Below are 18,375 nucleotides of genomic sequence, written 5' to 3'. Positions count from 1 at the left end.
AATAAAATACCACGGAAACCTTCATGTTATGGGAAAGTGACTGCATATTTGTAAAGAACACAGTCAGTACTAGATGTGTGAGCTGTAAATAATGTAATCATTATTATTTTGGTCTGGAATATTTTGTGTCCTTTAGTCATTACAATAAGGATCTATGAGGCTGGGGCAGCATGGAGAAATGACTATTACACCATGCAGTGACTTTTTTAAAAAAAAGAACAAAAATAAACTTAGGGCATCTATTTCCCCCCATTTTCTCATTTAATTACAATTCCCTGATACCTTTCTACTAGTCTCGTACTGTTTGGGGGCAAACTAGGAAGAAGCTGGGGGCGAAAGTCTTCTCTTCCAATAAATTCCTGTGGAAGTAGGAACCTATTATCTGTTTGTTCGTTTTGTAATGGAGCTTAAATTCTTACCTGAAATAGACACAGCTCTGGAGGTAAAGGGTGTGGAGGAGAGGAAGAAATAACAGCGTTTGTGTGTGCACATGCGTGTGTGTGCACATATATGGCAGGTGTTTGCAAACACGAGGGAGGCACCTGTGCTTTCCTTGTTTCCAGTGGGAGAAGCTGCCTGAAGCGTGTCTCTTCCTGTTCAGGAAGACATCTTGGTTCCCTGAAAATTTGTCAGGGATGGTGAAATCTCCATCAATGAACACAGAAACCTCCACCAAAGAGACAGTTCATGGTGAATTCATTTATAGTGATATTCTCTAGAAGTTGACACTGGCCAACCCTTTCTATCCACCTCTACCCCATCTCAGTGTCTTCCTTTTGCTGCTGCTGCTCATCACCAACAAACTCGTGTCTGGTTTTTGGGAAATATTAGTGTGTAATGGCTTCTATAAAATAAGAGCTCTCCTTTCTAGAAAAATTTAATAGTCTTAGCAAATAAGCCCATGTTTTATAGTATTGTTTCATCAGGAATAACCACATATATTGTAGTTAAAAATGTTCTCAGCTTCCGAGTAGTCTTTCCATTTCATCAGATATTAAGAAGTGGGAGTGTGAACGAAGGAATTAAAGAAGAAACAGAAGAGAAAAAATTCACAAAATTTAATACACAAACACACTAGGCAACTGTAGTCTCTTTCCTGGATAATTTATGTTAAAATTTATCAGACTCAGAAGCTGGTATGTTAAATAGCCCAATATAGTTTCTCCTTGTTGTCTAATTTCATCACAGGTCTATCTGGCTCATTTATAATGTAGTCTTTCTGTTTAAAGGCAAAATACTTCAAGCATTTGACAAGCTAAACATTAGCCCAAAAATTTGTATCAATCTGCATTTACATATTTTCTACATAAAAAGTTCTCAAACTCAAAATATTTACAAAGGTATCATGTGCTTATCGATGTCACACGTTTTCTTTGAAAAGTGCATAATGAAAATTTCAGAAGTAGTCGATTCTGTTTGTTTTAAAATGTCTCCATTAAAATACAAATAAACTATTGATGCACGGAGCAATTTGCATGGATCTTAAGAGGTGTTCTGCTGAGTAAAAAACTGCCAGTCTCAAAAGGTACATACTGAATGATTCCATTTTTCTAGCATTCTCAAAATGACAAAATTACCAAGATGAAAAACGGATGGGAAGGCTGGGGTGAGGGAAGGAAATGGAGAGAGGGAAGGGGTGACTATAAAGGGACAACCCAAGGGAGTTTCCCTGCGGTGATGGAGCAGTTCTGTGTCTTGGTGGTGGTGGTGACGATACACACTTCTACAGGAGGTAAAATGTCATGGGGCTAGACACAAAAACATACACAAGAAAAATGACTGCATGCAAAGGCTGGCAAAATCCCTGTAAGGTCTAAGCTGTAGTTAAATTGTATTCTCAATGTCCTGGTTTTGCTAATGTACTGTAGTTACTGCAGACGACCGGGTGATGAGTACACGCGACTTCCTTGTACTATTATTGCAACTTCTTGAGAGTCTGTAATTATTTCACTATATAAAGGCAGAAACATAAATCTCTGTTGAAGAAGAGATTCTGGCAACTAAACACACTTGGAAGCAACTTAGTCAAAGACTGGTATCCTTTCAGGAGGCAGAGCTCTTAAGTGTAAACACTGAAGACTGTTGATTTAGCATATGCTTAGTTATCCAGGTAACCAGGTCTGCAACTGTTAGGTTGTGTAACTGAAAACAATTAATTGTTCCCATTACTTTTATGAAGATGATAGAATCAGGACATTTCAGAGCAAGCAGGGACCACGCTGTCAGGTTACAACTCTCTGTTTTGGTATCCTGATTTGTAATGTGAGGGCTTTGTCCCAGTTTCTTTGCAGTGTCTTGCCTAGTTCTAAATTTCATACTAGACGTAAACTACAGAAATTGTAATGGTAATCAAAAATTTTGCCCCAGTATCGCATAAGACAAATATTTCAACTTACGTTGATTATAAATGTGGATACAGAAAGAACCTATTTATTATGTAACACTATCTATTAAAAATAACGGAAGAGCAAACCAGCTGGACTAATTCTTAGTCCTTAGTTCAGGTGGTAGTTTTCCAGGACAGAGGGGTCTGGGCGGTTTCCTTGAAGTGACACACCATTGCATCCTCCTTGTATAAAATTGAGTGCTCATAACTACTGGAGTGTTTGTGTAGAAAGGGGTGGCATACTTAGGTCAGTGTATCCCAGTAAGAGTCCCTTGACTGCCCATGAGATCTGCTAAATCGATCCTGGGGAGATTCTGGACAATCAAACACTCAAACTCAGGAGGCTTTAAAGAGTAATCCTTATCATTTGGGAATAAATGATGATAGGCTTTTTTAATCAATATAGCTTTAGTTTCCTTACTTGTCTCAACTACTTTTCTTCATGGAATGCTAAAATTGGACTACCTTGGGAAACTGAGCCCACTGGAAAAACAAAGTCAGGTTTTAGGGCTGTTCTTCCCTCATGACAACACGCCTAGAGAAAAGGATTTTAACTGCAGCAACATTTTTTTTGTGGTATTGAGCTCCCTTGTCTATAATAATTTATATTTGAAAAAAAACTAGCAACTCATAACATTAATGTAATAATTTTATTAATAAAACGAACCCATAGGGTTCAAACAAGTGTACAAAGTTTTTCCTGTGGGTTAAATTGTTACATTTTTAATAATAAAAATAAGAAAGCTTTCATAGTTAACTTACCAAAAACATAACCCTTGCCTATTGTTTCTTACTGTGCAAAACAAAAACATAAAGAGTTTTGCCCACAGAAGGATTTTGTGCACCAAAACATGCACATTGTCAATTTCAAAATTTCTGCATCAAAATGAAAAGTCCAAGGCCACGTTTTTGTTTTTTCAAACTAAAGAAGAGCAAGGGGGGAATAACCAAGCAAATAACAGCAGCTAAATTTTTAATCTTCATTCCCAGGTGTTTTCTGTTTCAATGTAGAACTCTCCACATTCATAAAATGATATCTTCAACCTACTGCTTATGGTCAGATATGCCAGTATCAGTTCAATAAGGCAAGTCACACCTTTTAGCTATTCTCTTAAGTCCTACAGAGATAGTTTCACTTCAATTTCACAGGGACACTTCATGATTTATCTAATAAAGATGATAAAACAATCCTAGTGAAGGATTCCTTAAAGTAGTTGCTTTTCTAGATGGAACCAAATAATTAAACTTTCCCTCTCTCCATACTGGAGTTTGTTTCTTTCATTATGTTTTAGTATCATGGAGTCGAACAAAGCCTTGACAAGGCATGAACTACCACTTAGAAGTCAATAAACAGTTGAAGATGATCTTTTCTAAAGTAAAAAATCAACTGTTTAGACAACACTTAAATACACATTAGCTGTTTAAAGACACACACACACAAAAGCAAAATTTAAAAACCAAATCAAGGAATAACGTTTTGTGACAATTTCAGTAGCACAATTACTGGTCTAACAGTTTTGCATTGTGGGAATTTAAATAGCGGCTTACAATGAAAGAACTATGCACGATGCTTCCATGATTGCAGAGAAGAGAGGTAAGCCCAGAGGGTGAAAAGCATACATTTGCCTAATGTGTGTAGAAAATTCCCTGATCAAATGGCCAACTAAGTTTTAAATACAAAATTTAACCTTAGAAGAACTTTTCTATTTTTGGTGAACATGCTGATTGAAAGAAAAATCAATCATTCTTTTAAATGAAGTACAGTATTCTGCAGGGGAAGCACCAGAGTTTCTAGATCAAACCCTTAGGACATGAAGAAAACTAAAGTACTCTGCTGGTTCAAAATCTCTATCACAGGAATCCCTGGCTCCCTTCCACGTGTCCAGAGATGCTCTCAGCTCACAAAACCAACAGATGGAAGGAAAAGCAAGTGAACATGTGACCATGTAGGAGAGGAGCTAGGGACAGTAAAACACTGCTCAGACTTTTAGCAGCAACACAATCCTGTTGGTCTGAATATCCTGAGGTTAAATGATAATAAAATATTGCACCAACACAATAAAGAAAAATCACAGTTTAAACAGAATTACTGAAGAACTGGAATAATATACAACGCAGTGACTGCCATCAGTAGACCTAGGTCTCTTGACAGGAATTAAAGTTGTGTCTTTTTTAAAAATGCCACTCCTACCTTCTTTTGGTTTGGTGTTTATTTTGACATTCTCTTAGGTATACATATATTTACTTCCATTTAATGCTAACTTACTGAATTTTCCCCTTAGCCCAGTTTCAGATTTCATGATAGCTGAGATTGTTGCTGTAAACAGCAGCAACTCCAAAGAAGAGTACTCAGGGTGAGAGATTTAAGAACATATCTGATAACCCCATTAGAGGTAGGTTAGAAAAAGGCCTTTTATTTTGGACTGTGTAGTTATCAAGGCATCCTGCAGATGCAACCTTTCTCCCTTCTTTCTCTGACGTGCTTCTAGGTAAATAAGATACGAGGAAAATCAAACATCTATCCTGTTAAAGCACTTAAAGGGGATAAAAAGTACAGCCTTCAACAAAACATGTTTTCACACTGAAATTCATCTTTCCCCTTTGAACCGACAAGCTTTTCGAGAAACCCTTTTTTGTTTTCATAATACTGTACTGCCAATTTATAAACTACATTTTCATCTACCCTTGAAACAATGAAAACTGTAGTACTTCAATAGGACCTCATATGACCATGATCTCAAGGAAAGATACTTTCGATGTCTTTAGGCCTGAATATGGTAGGAAATCATGAAGCACCCCCAACCTCAGGGTCTCATTTCGTATTTGGAGTGGGCCATTTTCCTATTCATGCACACCCTTGCTTTGTTACCCTCTCCAAAATCAAGTCTTCCCCCCTTCCGTTCATATCGCCTTCGTTCCACTCTTTAAAACACCATGGGAAACTCCCACAGTGTTTCCACTGTTTACAGATTCCTTTCTCTCAGGTCAGCGCAGGCACCCTTTCACTTACTCTATAACCATCAAGACTTCCATTACATTCTGTGACTTTGCACATCTTCATCCCAGTTTTTAACAGGGATATATACATGACCATCATGTAAACTTGTGCAGCAATCCTGTCGGCCCACCAGAAATTTCTCACATTCTTTAATTTCTATTGCCTTCAGTCTTGATGTTCATTTATGTTTTCAAGTGAAACTTTCCTGTCTCTGTCTCAAAAAGGCAGAAGGAAAAGAACCAACATTCTCATTTGCTGATGAACACAGTGATTTCTGAAATATGTTCAGAGAATGAAGGAAACAGGCTGGGTCTCTTCTACATCGCTAGGATGTGGATCAACCTGCAAAAAAAAGAGTGGACTGAGATTAGTGTTGTAGCATTATTTAAAAATGATTCTAGTACCTATTTCTAATTATATGACGGTTATATGCCAGGTTGATCAGAGCCTGTTATTAGTAAGTCCCAGAAGGTGCGTAAGTTCTCTATATTCCATGGCCAAATAACACACCTTAAAGGCAATCCACAATACTGTATATAATGCCATAGATCACGAGGAAAATAGTAAAATCTGGCAAATGAATCGGCGATGATCTATTACCACTGTATAAACAAATTTAAATGTATCCCTTACTAATTACGAGTCAGCAACAGACACTCTAATAAATGGATGACAAAAAATGATTATTTGAAAAGAATATAGTAAAAGTCTAATTTTCTTTCGCTTTGCTTACCTCTGAATAAAGAGGTGGGGGTTGAAACCGGAATTCTTGTATACAGGCAAACATAGGACAGCACACTTCTCCCTCACAGTTAGGCGGTTGAGGGTAAGGAGGAATGTGTCTAGAGAATTCTTCCTCTGATACCACATCTGCATAATTTGGTGGTGCTGAAATAGAAATGAAGTTGGAGTTAAGAAATCCACTCAAAAATTAATCTCAACTCTTAATTGTTACAAAAACAAGAAACAGCTAAATTTGAAGATAAAAATATGGCATTCTTTCCCTCTCATCAGCAAGGTTTTATGCATATTACAATAAAAATAGATTCTCCTTTTATTAAACTACTACTAATAGATTATATTCTAGTCTCTTGAGATGTAGGTAAACAAATATCACTGAAATATGACTACAGAAAATACATAACACACCATACATTTGACAATTTTTCATTGTTTTCCTATTACAAATAGGAATTAGGAAATGTACATCTTATTCCTGAACCTGCTATCCGCAGCTCTGCGTCCTAGATAAAGCTGAACTTTCAAAGTCCCTCCCAGGACTAATGCTTTATGACATTTTAGTAGTAGGAATAAAGATACCTACAGTAGCAGTACTAATCAACATTTGAGCATTTAATAGCTTATATATTCTGTTCTTAGGTATTTTCTAGGTAAAACTTCATTATGAAAGAACGCCAAAATATTTTACCTTCAGGCTGTTCTGGCAGGGTCAGTGTCAACCAGCTCATATCCATACTGAACTGGCTGGCAATGCTGGAGTTTCTGCTGCCAAAACCATTATATGGAATTGTACCAATCACTAATGGCAGTTCGAGCATCAATTTTTTAGCACCAGGAATGTGAATGTATACCTGATAAGCCAAAAAAAAAAAAAGAGAGAGGAACAAATGTAAGCTATACCTCCAGTAGGTAGCCCAATTAATTTCTTTTTTCATAGAAACAAATGCTTTTGTCAGCTGCCACCACCCCCATCACAATTCTCAATTGTCTTGATTAAACAAAATGAAGAGTATACAAAACATAGTGAATGCTCTGTGACAGAGAACTGTGTCCTTAACATGCACCATTGTAGGTTTGCATGGCTTATATAATAATTATAGAAAATTAAGGATATGTCTTCAATATAACAAACACCCCTTAATGTACCTCAATTCTTTTATGGCATTCTATTAAATCCCCTGTGGGGAATAGTTTTTTATTAAAAACAAGGGCCAGTCTTCATACAGTCCCCAACTGGTGTTAATGCTGAAATAAAATGACATTTTTATAGGTAACTCTACATACGCACAGTAACATGACATCAGCTATTGTCCATCATGCACATTTTTTTTTTTAAAGAGCTTTGCTTACAGCTAAGGAATAGTCCACTCTGATAATGCAGCAATCCAGGATGGACGGAGTAACAGGTGGAATTTTCAGCGTTTTCCCATTCCACGTGTCCGTGCTCCCAGAAGCGATGTGGTTTCCTCGCACATTGGCGACCATGTGTCGAATGGTCTTTGTTTTCCCACTAGCCAAATATGTCTGCGTTTGGAAAATAGCAGCCTTTGGAACAATCAGACGAGAGGAACAATTCTCTATTTCTGCATAGATTGGAATAGCTTCTCCTGAAAAGAAAACAAAACCAGGGAGGACTCAGAGACTCTTGAAAAAGTTCTCACCACAATGGATTAGGGCCAGATAGCTGAAATGTTCCAACATCACTTTAACAAATTGAGAAGCTTTGATGGAAAACATTGTAAATTCAAGCCAGAGAAATAAAAATTCACTGCAGGTTGTGGTAGATCTTACTTTCTAATTATTGCATTATTGACTTTTCTAAAGTAGCAATATTGCATTAGCAATTCTAAAGATATGTAAATGACCAGTGTCTATATAAATTAGGATAAGACATACAAATAAATGATTCAGGACTATGTTAAGTATAGAAGATCACTAACAAACTCATTAGTGCTTATCAAATTAAAATCTGCCCAACAGGAGAACAAAGCCTTTGCTTTTAAGGAATTCATAATGTTAAGGCACAGAAGGAATCAACGGATGAGTTAGGCAAGTTTTATAACATTATGGCTCCACATCATACCATTCCATACTGAATTCCTTTCTAACAAGTCAGAATCCTGGAGCAGGGGCCAAATCCACTGCTGGAAATGGGCCCTTCACTAATGGCAGTTCCAGTAACAATCTGATTGCTAAGTTTGTTAATACACTACATTCCAGTCCCATGTATTTGCATATATTAAGCCAGCATGGAATCAGAATGTCTAACAGCATTTCATACTCCAATAGTTCTCTTCTTAGCAATACAACCCTGGAGATTCTTTTGCAACATTAAAATCAGATGCTGGCATTTTCTCATTCCTCTAGTTATACTCTTTGTTACTAAAGTAACAGGATCGAAGTCAGAGACAAACAGGAGTTTGACTGGAAACAATTCCTCCGTTTAAAAATACTTAAATATCAATTATTTATATTAAAAATGTGTCACTATTCATGTTTTAAAATACTAAACACGTCATACAATCACAATAAAACACTATTTAAAATCACTTAAAATTAGCTAAGAAAATGAATAAAATCTTTCATTTGGACTTCCAAGCATTCTGCTTACCATTACAGTATCCCTTTCTTTCAATTTTGGCACTCAGCGAGACTGGACCAGAAGTGAAAAACCAACAGCCAACCATTTTCTCTTGAGTTTTCAATACAGGGGTCTTGAAAATTTCAAACAATAAAACAACCTTAATTAAACCACTCTAGAGAACTCATAGAACTTAAAATTATATCTTTCTTCACAGAATGGCTGTAAGGAAATACCAAAAAATGAATAAAACTTTCTTATCCTCATGTAACATATTAGGCCAAATATGCACAAAAACACAGGGTGTTAAGACTCCCCTTTTAGGAAAACTACAGTGAATTTTCAGAGTCAAAAATTAGCAGGACACCATCTCATTTTACCCTGAAGTCATTATGTTTCCAGGAAATAATATACCATGTTTTTTTTTAAAAAAAAAATCAAAAGCTGTATTAGTACTTATAAACATGACAGAATTATTTTTAAGACTTTATATATAAAAGTCAGGTGGAAGGATAAATGATATAAAAATAAAAAAGAATCAGAACATTATATTTATTTTGGCATTTAATAAGTGGAATAAGCAAACAGCCTTTTCCCATCACTTACTTCAAAATGCATTATCAAGCAGAAATTTCATATGTTCTTAATTTGGAATGGTTTTGGGGTTTTGTGTAATAGTACAATAACATGTGTAGTGTTAACAGATCTGAAAAGCTTATTAAACATACTGTCTCACTATAGTATTCTATAGTGTCAAGAGAAGTTACTGCAAGATTTACAATGTTCAGTTTACAAGGTACACACACCAAAGCTTTCTGCAAAACCCAGTTACTTGCAATATTTTTTCTTTATTTATATAAAGAATAGTAAGGGATCAAACAGCAGCTGTTTTTGGCAAAGACAAGTCCCTTTAAATCAATTCCCACAATGGTCATAAAAACTTTAAAAATATTTAACCTCCCAATTCTAAGTAGTTTTTAAAAATACAAGCTACTTGGCATCACCAATTTTCAAAAATGGTTTTAAAGCAGCTGTTAAAGTCATAGCTATAAGCCAGGCCAGCTGGGTGCTGGCTATTTTATGATTGCTACCACAAGAGGCCATGTAACTACAGCATATCTGCTATCTTTTCATAATCCAAAGGTGAACATTAAATTCTATTTCTTTTTCATGTGAAAATAAGACTTAAACAACAACTTCTAACTGCTAGCTTTCTCCTTGTCTTTAAAAACACAGGCTAGAAAAACCTCCAACATGAAAAATACATCTTTGTCACATCAGTATCGTGATGGAAAGTTTAAATTATCTCAGTATTTTCTATGAAGTAAAAAAAGTCATTCATTCATATTTAAATGAAGAACCATTAGGTCCTAGTAGCTGTCATGAAAGTACAAGGTCTAATTTTATATTATTTTGATAATATGGGTTTAGATAAAAGAATCTAACTCATTAGCTCCCATTTTGCCCATTCTGTTGTTACTTATAGCCTGATCTTTCTTATCAGTCTACAGTATTTCTGGTGATTATTAGAAGTTCAATGCTTTAATGTGGCCAAATCTGTCATAAGGAAATGATAAGTGAAAGGATCTCGGCGGCAGCTGCATGCACTTACTTAATGTTAGAAAATGACATGCAAAATGGCAGGATACATAGCATAATGGCCTGAGCTTCAATAACAGGCTGAGCATGATTAATACTCTTCCATAATTACTGTTCCTCAACCTGCTATTACTGAGGAGTTTAGAATACCCCAGTCCTGTAAATGTGGCCACTCTGGTAAAAGTAACTACTCTCTGTGTGTGCATTATTGTTATTAAGCCTTATTAATGCATTTCAAGCCTGTGTAACTTTTTGGCAAAAGAAGCCCTGAACAGCAGGGACATAATCAATAGTATTAACACACACAATTTGTAATTTGTCCAACCTAGAATCATATATTTATAGTGAATGCCTTTGGGTTACAAGACTGTGTTTTCCAAGCCATCAGAAAGTGACAGGACAGACTACCAGTAAACTGGCTAAATATAGACCCCACTGTTGAAAGGAAGGAGGAAGGGAGGGAAGGAGGAAGAGAAGGAGGAAGAGAAAAAGGAAGAACTTACTAATAATGCTGGTGTGTTGACATCGACATGACTAACAACCTGGAGTTCCCGCTTTACACTCTGATCAGGTACCTTGGGTCGTTCCAACACTGCCCGCACACAGTACTGAATGCTTCCATACTTCCCAGTAAATGAGGTGACCAAAGGCCTGAAACCAACCAAAGACATTAATTATGAGTTCACTTTTCAGTTAAACAAAGCCAAAAAAAGCATGGTTTAAAATGTTTTAGGTTGGAAATAAAAAAGAGTAAGTCTATTTAGGGGCTATGCAGTATAAACATGCATACTTGAGAATCAGAAGATACCTAGCAGTGATAAATTTGAATGGACATACTGCAGAGAAAGATAACCACAAAACTGTAGAGTTTCACTTACTCAGATGGAAGTTGAAAGCGAAATGGAAATTCATGTTTTCCAGGCTGTAATAAAATGATGCCTTCACCTGTAAGAGATTGTATTTTATTTTAATGAAGGGTGGTTAGTATTAGCTCAAGAGTTTTCACAATGTAAATAATTTTTTGAAGGAAGTTTTTCTCTCTACAAAATGCAGCATACTCCAAAAGTTCATTAAACAAATGTAGAGAATTAAATTTGAATGTGTGTGTGTGTGTGTGTGTGTGTGTGTGTGTGTGTGTGTGTGTGTCTATGTGTTTTAGAGATAAGGTCTCGCTCTATTGCCCAGGCCAGAGTGCTACAGCCTTGAACTCCTGGGCTCAAGCAATCTTCCTGCCTCAGACTCCCAAGGAGCTGGGACTATAGGCATGTGCCATGGTTCTTGACTAATTTTTAATAATTCTCTCCAGAGATGGGGTCTTGCTATATTGCCCAAGCTGGCCTCAAACTCCTGGCTTCAAACGATTCTCCCACTTTGGACTCCCAAAGCACTAAGCTTATGGGGTGAGCTACTGCACTTGGCCAGTTTTTACCAAGTACCATAACACTTACACATACATACACACATATATTCCACTCTCAAATAGACCAATTACTAAAGTGCTAAGGCTCAGAACTCTGACATACATATATATGTGTATATGGATATGTATATATGTGTGTGCGTGTGTGTATACGTAAAAATCACAACTGCCTACCCCCATTCTATTATACTAACGGGAAATGCCAATATTAAATTGGACCAAAAACTAATTTAGCAAAAGACAGATTTATTTTGGGTACACCAGAAACATCACACTGAGTGTTCTTCGAGCAGAAATGGAAAGGGGTGAAAACTTGATGAACATTATTAATACTGAGTATAACACAAAACAGCCAAACCAACAAGACAAGCTATTAAGCAAGTCATGTATGTATCATCCTTGAGCTCTCCTGACTAACAGAGAGTTTCTTGGTGGCTAACTTGGAATACAGAAAGGGCTTTACCAAGCATGGCCAGGGCCCTTTTCTCAGCTTTGGGTTACCAGCTCCATTTTATTTCATGCAGAAACTTATCACTGGATTGTGAGAAGGCCAAAATGCAAGGTGTGGAGGGACTTTGTAAGGCCAGAGGCACTACTGAAACCTCTGATGAAGGCACCAAGACAATCTGTTTAATTCAGATCCAAAGTAGACTTCATGGCTTTCACGGTTGGTCAGGAGGCTCTCTTGAGAGACTTATACACTGTCCTTTCATTTCATGCTCAGATTTAGTATTGAATTCCCTTATTGTGGATAGGATAAGATGAAGAAATGGGAACACAGAGACAGAACTCTGAGATTTGCCTGGTCATCTGACACTAAAATGAAGATTTCTACTTTATCCATTCACTAAAAAAAATTTAAAGAAATCAGTAGTGAAATGGGAATTTTTTATCCCTTAAATAAAAAAAGAGTTTTATTTTACGACCTTAACCAAGTCAGCTTACATTTCAACTTTGTACTTTTAGAAGATAGGAACACATTACTGACCCATTAAGTCTTCTGAATCTATCCCCAAATTTTTAATGTGTTAACATCAAGGGGGATAAAAAAGTGACACACCTGCCACTTAAGTCAATTTGAATACTCCACAGGTGGGTGACTGGAGGCAATGTGAAGAACGAGTCACAGGGGCATAAGATCATGTTAAATTCAGTTAAATTCAGTGGCAGGGCAAGTCCTAGTGGCTGAGGTGTGCTCAGGCAGGTTGCAGCACAGCTACAGTACCAGGGACCAGCTACAGTACCAGGGACCAGGGACCAGGGACCAGGGAAGCATCTCGACCTGACAGCTGTGGAGTGAAAGGCTCAAGGCAATCCCAGTGCTCCTAAAAGAGCTGGGCTAAAGTTCTAATTTGAAATTATTAGGTTACAGAACATGACCAAGTATTTACAAATGTTTTGAAATGTGTGTTTCATTTGAGTTTAAAATGTATAGTGCTTAGATTTCAGGCACCGTGGATAATCCTCAAATAGACCGAGGGAGGAAAGGAGATTACATGTTTGTACACAAGTAATGACCATAGAGTGCTAGAACCTAGAGCATCCACAAAGGAACATGGGTGGGCCCGACATCTTCAGGACCTGAGGGCTGGAATGAAGACAGGTAGGAAGGGAAATTTAGATAAGGGAATAGCATGAGGAAGAGCATGGCAGGCATTTGTGGGGAACAGAGTTGCCCAGGATACTGAAGAGAATGAGAGACATGAAGTTCCCTTTTCATTAAGAAACAAATCGACATAAGATCTATATCATTTAAAATGAGACTTTCAACTATCTCAAAACATAAACAGGAAAAAGAAATGGAAAAACTGATAAAAATGGGTTATAATATTTGGAATTCAATCTTTGTTTTCTTTTCCTCTTTCTCAATTTTTGTTTTTAATGTAAAAGGTTCACAAGCTGAACCACGTGCCCATTTCTGCTTGTGAACCAACCGCTCATTATTTCTGTCTTGTATACTGAGCACTACAAAGTCACAGGAAGATGTTTCAATCACTAATGGTCTTACAGCCAAAGCTCATAATTAAAGGTTTTGATGAGCCGTGGGATGCAGAAGACCATTACAGAGGCAGAGACTGGGGCTCAGGAAGGGTGAGGGACTTGCATAAGGTCACACTGCTGGTGGGTGACCAAGAACTGAAACCAACTCTCTGATTCTGTCTTGTTTTTCTACTACAATTTCTCAATAAAAATATGAAGAAAATCAATCACAATGATAGCAAGTAGTTGAATTAGATTAAGGATGTCAAAGAATTATCTGGAGAGCATTTGTGAAAACAGATCCCAGTGCTACATAATATGGATTTCTAAAAAATCTCCTTAGGTTATTGAAACACAGCCAGGTTTTGTAATTAAATTACCCCCAGAATCTAGACTGTGTCAAGATGCTAACTTCTTCCAGGCTATAGATATTAGGGGTGACTTATTTTTTTTCCTCAACTAAAAGAGACTATGATTTTAAGCAAAATGTAATTGTGCCAATATGTGCTATGATACATTCTAAAACAAGTTTAAGATTTCCAAATTGTCTAGTTTTTACATTCTGTTCCACATGTATATATGTGTGTGCGTGTGACGAATAAACATCTGACTTGTGAATTAAAAAAAAAATTTGTTAGCCCAGATTTTACCAAAGCAGTTTTTTATTGCTAATCCCAGGTTCAGCTGCTTTTAATTTTACATCTATTTACTCAGCAGTTATAGGCCCAGAGATAGAGTCCAAAGTCCTGGAGAAAAATCAATGTATGTCTCTCTCCCAAGGTCCTTGACTCCATTCAGCCGTCTTGCAAATTGTATTGTCTGCTTCCACTGGGGCCTGGGTTGATCCTGGAAGCCATACTGAGGAGAGTGCATGAAGGAGTAAGAACTATCACTAACACACTGTTCCCATTGATCCAAAAGGCAGTTTTGGTTCCAAATATGGTTTTCCTCACTACAGTTTTGGGATCACTCAGATGATCACTTACCTCGAGGACTTCACTGTGTCCACAGTAGGATAAGGCAAAACCACAACATATTCTATTATATTTTGTATAAGACATAGCACATAGATATAATGCGTTTACTTTTGAAGGAGAGGAGGTGCATACCATTGTTTTATTTGATAGATAAAAGCTCATGGCAAAAAGGTAAAAGTTTAAACTAGTTTCTATCCATGAAATAAGAGTAAGACTCACGGTTCTTAGTATTTTTGTGACTGAAGGGATCCAATCTTGGTATCTAATATTAATGAAACAGTCATGTAGTGTGTCCCCATATGGGTACTTCTGGAAAAGTCTACACTATGAACTGGACTTCACCACAGTGAGCAGGAAGGGAAATCCCGACACGCCCAGATGCCCTTGTCTCTAAAGGCATTTTGAGTGGAGAGAAGTGGGGGAGAGGGGAAGAAGCGGGTAGGAGGGGAGGAAGAGGATGCGGAGGAAACAGCAGCAGTATCAGGTAGAGGCACAACTCTTACTAAGTTGCCCTGCTCCCCAGAAGAGGGAAACCAAGCATGATGGTCAAGTCTAGAAAACACTTCCTCTGAACTCCTACCCCTCAGGAACTACTTCCCTATTCCCAAAACCAAATTTCTGCTAATTCATCATGAACCAAGAACGTACCCAGGATAGGGAGGAGTGGAGGCCATAAGACACGGGCACCGCAGAATGGAACCTCATAGCCGCCGGTTCCACCGTCCCTTCCTCGGACCAGAAGGAACAGGACCTAGATTTCTGGATCCCCCACTGTCCAATCACAGGTTCCCACCGCACGCAATGGCCCCCTCCCGTCGCGGTCCTAGGAAATCCCGAGCCACTGGTCCCGGTCAGGCCCCAGGGGCGGGTCGCCAGGTAGAGCTGCGCACCCAGGACTCGCGGTCTCTCCTTACCCGAGAGGCTAGGCCGGACCCCACCCCCGGAAGCCTGCCCTGATCTCACCTGCCAGGTGGGCATCCCGCGGGTGCGCGGCCTTCCAGCCCCTCCCCGGCCCCGCAGCCTGGCGGGGGAACCCCAGGCGCTCGCCTGCGCTTACCGGCCGGGGGCTCCCGCAGGCTGAGGCGCACGTTCAGGTACTCCACCTCCGAGAAGACAGCCAGGGCCGCGGCGCTGGCCGAGGCGCGGGGGCTGGTGCTCGGGCCCCAGGCGGCGGTGGCGCGCCCCTGGGCCTCCAGGCGCAGCGCGCGCAGGGCCACCGGCTCGGACGCCTCCAGCAGCACGTGCCCGGCCACCGTCTCGCCGCTGGAGTAGCAGCCCTTGCGCTCGTCCTCGAACACCAGACCCAGGCTCTTCACGCGGCCCTCGGCACCCACGGCCGCCGCGCACCCAGCCTCGCCGCCCATCCCGCCGGGCGACTCGTCCCTGCCCCTGAGGTCGGCAGAGGCCCGGAGCCGGGGTCGCGAGCACAGCGGCGCCGCTGTCACAGGCGCTCGCGGCAGGCTGAGGCCGCCGCGGCAGCCTGGGGTACCCGATGGAGCACCGGCTCGCCGAGAGGCCTGTCGCTTTAACAAACCCAGTTGGGGCTGGACAAGGGCCGGGACAGCCCACCCCCGGCGGGCGGCCATTGGTCAGCTGTGAGCCCTGCTTCTTGCTGATTTGTTGTAGATGGTCAGTGAGTCATTTCATTGGCGCTCCCACGCGTGGGTTGGCGCAGGAAGGCCGTGCGTGATCAGGGAGGGTTGGCCAATCGGGAGGCTCCGGCGTGCACGTGCACAGGCCGTTTACTGGCTGAGGCCAGGCACAGTCCTGGAGCCCAGGCCAATAGCGAGGCGGTGCGCCCATGTGGACAGACAGTGGGAAACAATATCTGTCAGGGAGGGGGCGGAACAGGGTTATCCCCGGCTCTCAGCGTGTCAGCCGTTCCCATAGTTACGAACGGAGGCGGGGTTTCTAGCAGCGTAAGGACTTTGCAGGAGCCACTGCGTTCTTGCTAGAGCATGAAGTTGTGGCTGTAACTGGCTTGTGGTTTATGGTTACATCTTCAATACTCGAGAGGAAATAGATGCTCTGGGAGACGAAACTCGGCAATATTTCCTTCTGAGATCTTGGGGGCCGGCCGCATCGGGACTTTAATGAATGACTTGGAATCTTCTAACCTCCAGGTTTTTGATCCCCGCCTCTCCCAGGTTTCAGAATTCCCAGCCCATGTAAGAGCCATAGATAAGAAAAATGAGGGTTGTGGTTTTAAACCTGATACATCCCCTAAGGCGTTCTCCTCCTAAGCTCCGCAGTATCGCTGTTAGGAATAGCTGGAACTCTGATTCTTCCTGCTGTAAATAAGGTCATGAATCACATTGTTTTTGAACAACATCTGTCACTCAAGTTTCTGCCCCACCCGAAAGTTTCCTGACATCAGTATCATATCCACAAAAATTTCCAATTGCCTTGATGACTTGTTCCTCACGCCCACTGTTCCTCTGGCTTGTCCTGTTACATTTTCCTTTTTAACCTTCCATTCTTTCTCTGTTCTGTTTTTTACCATCTTGCATAGCTGTCATTAGCTGGCCATCATTTTCTTAACTTTTAAGTTGTCCCCTTATCGACATGCCACGTTTGTGAGCTGTTATGTATTGATTAATCTCACAATGAAATTTAATAATTTTCCTAAAAAAAAAAAACAACTCCAAGTAAAGGTTGCTCTACTACCCTCGTCCCTCGTTGAGTTTAGATTATTAATGTGGAGCTTTAATAAAGTTTTATAAGTTCAAAATTCTCTTATTACCTCTCAGAGAAAGTGGAAAAGTCACAAATTAGGCTCTGTGTAAAGTTCTGAATAGTTGCTGTTCTCTGACCATTTCATCTGGAATAGCTCCCAACGTGCTCTTACTCTGCCTACTTTTTTTTTTTATAACACAACCTGACCTTACGTGTTTATCTGTGTATTATCCATCCCACTCATTTGAAACACAGAACTTGTTCTCATTCATTTTTTGACCTCTAGGGCCTAACACAGATCTTAGCATACAATAAGCGTTCAATAAATGTTGAGTGATTGAATGATGTATCCTAACCGTGTAGTATTATTGGCTCTGCAATACATGAATAGTGTTCTGCCTCTTATTCTACTAAACTTTCACTGTCTCCAGGTCATGCTTCCCTCCAAATTAAGTGGCCGGGAGAGGGAGAAAAGGACAATGGTCCTAACAGTGATGAAAGGACAAAATGGCAGGTTTTGCATTCTGTACTGGGAAAGACCAGACTCTCTGTTCTCATTTCAGTTCAGAACAGTTTTGGCCAGCCAGGCACGGTGGCTCACACCTGTAATACCAGCATTTCGGGAGGCTGAGGCGGGCACATCGCAAGGTCAAGAGATTGAGACCATCCTGGCCAACATGGTGAAACCCCGTCTCTACTAAAAATACAAAAATTAGCTGGGTGTGGTGGCTCGTACCTGTAGTGGCAGCTACTCCGGAGGCTGAGGCAGGAGAATCTCTTAAACCCAGGAGGCGGAGGTTGCAGTGAGCCAAGATTGCGCCACTGCACTCCAGCCTGGGCAAGAGAGCGAGACTCCATCTCAGAACAACAACACCAACAACAAAAACAATAGTTTTGGCTACAGGTAACAACAGAATGTGTGACCAACACACATTCTGCCTTTAAAAATATTTCTTGTTTACTAGACGAAAAGGTCAGCAGTTGAGTATGGACCCTTCAGATTGATTCATCAGAATC

At 39.9% G+C, this 18,375-nt stretch overlaps 1 protein-coding gene across 1 annotated transcript; it reads right to left on the bottom strand.

The window, feature by feature from the left end:
• Positions 1 to 3,020: 3,020 nt before the first annotated feature.
• Positions 3,021 to 16,365, bottom strand: ARRDC4 (arrestin domain containing 4). The gene is made up of 8 exons (XM_030815067.1): positions 15,740 to 16,365; positions 11,184 to 11,250; positions 10,809 to 10,956; positions 8,737 to 8,839; positions 7,476 to 7,732; positions 6,814 to 6,976; positions 6,118 to 6,272; positions 3,021 to 5,726 (listed from the first exon to the last, which is right to left on the bottom strand). The coding sequence occupies exons 1-8, from the start codon at positions 16,266 to 16,268 to the stop codon at positions 5,670 to 5,672; spliced, it is 1,479 nt and encodes a 492-aa protein (XP_030670927.1). The 5' UTR covers positions 16,269 to 16,365; the 3' UTR covers positions 3,021 to 5,669.
• Positions 16,366 to 18,375: the final 2,010 nt, after the last annotated feature.

This window comes from Nomascus leucogenys, chromosome 6 (genome assembly GCF_006542625.1).
Source record: "Nomascus leucogenys isolate Asia chromosome 6, Asia_NLE_v1, whole genome shotgun sequence".
In the NCBI taxonomy this organism is placed as follows: domain Eukaryota; kingdom Metazoa; phylum Chordata; class Mammalia; order Primates; family Hylobatidae; genus Nomascus; species Nomascus leucogenys.
Note: the sequence above shows the minus strand (reverse complement) of the source record. Positions and strands in the feature narration are given on the sequence as shown.

What these genes read in the sequence shown, in the direction of transcription:
- ARRDC4 (XM_030815067.1), bottom strand. Translation starts at nt 16,268, where the DNA reads ATGGCCGCCCGCCGGGGGTGGGCTGTCCCGGCCCTTGTCCAGCCCCAA. An exon ending in CGCTTTCAACTTCCATCTGA is followed by an intron (nt 10,957 to 11,183) that starts GTAAGTGAAACT and finishes GGTTGGTTTCAG; the next exon opens with GCCTTTGGTCACCTCATTTA. An exon ending in CCCCACCTCTTTATTCAGAG is followed by an intron (nt 5,727 to 6,117) that starts GTAAGCAAAGCG and finishes TTTTTTTTGCAG; the next exon opens with GTTGATCCACATCCTAGCGA.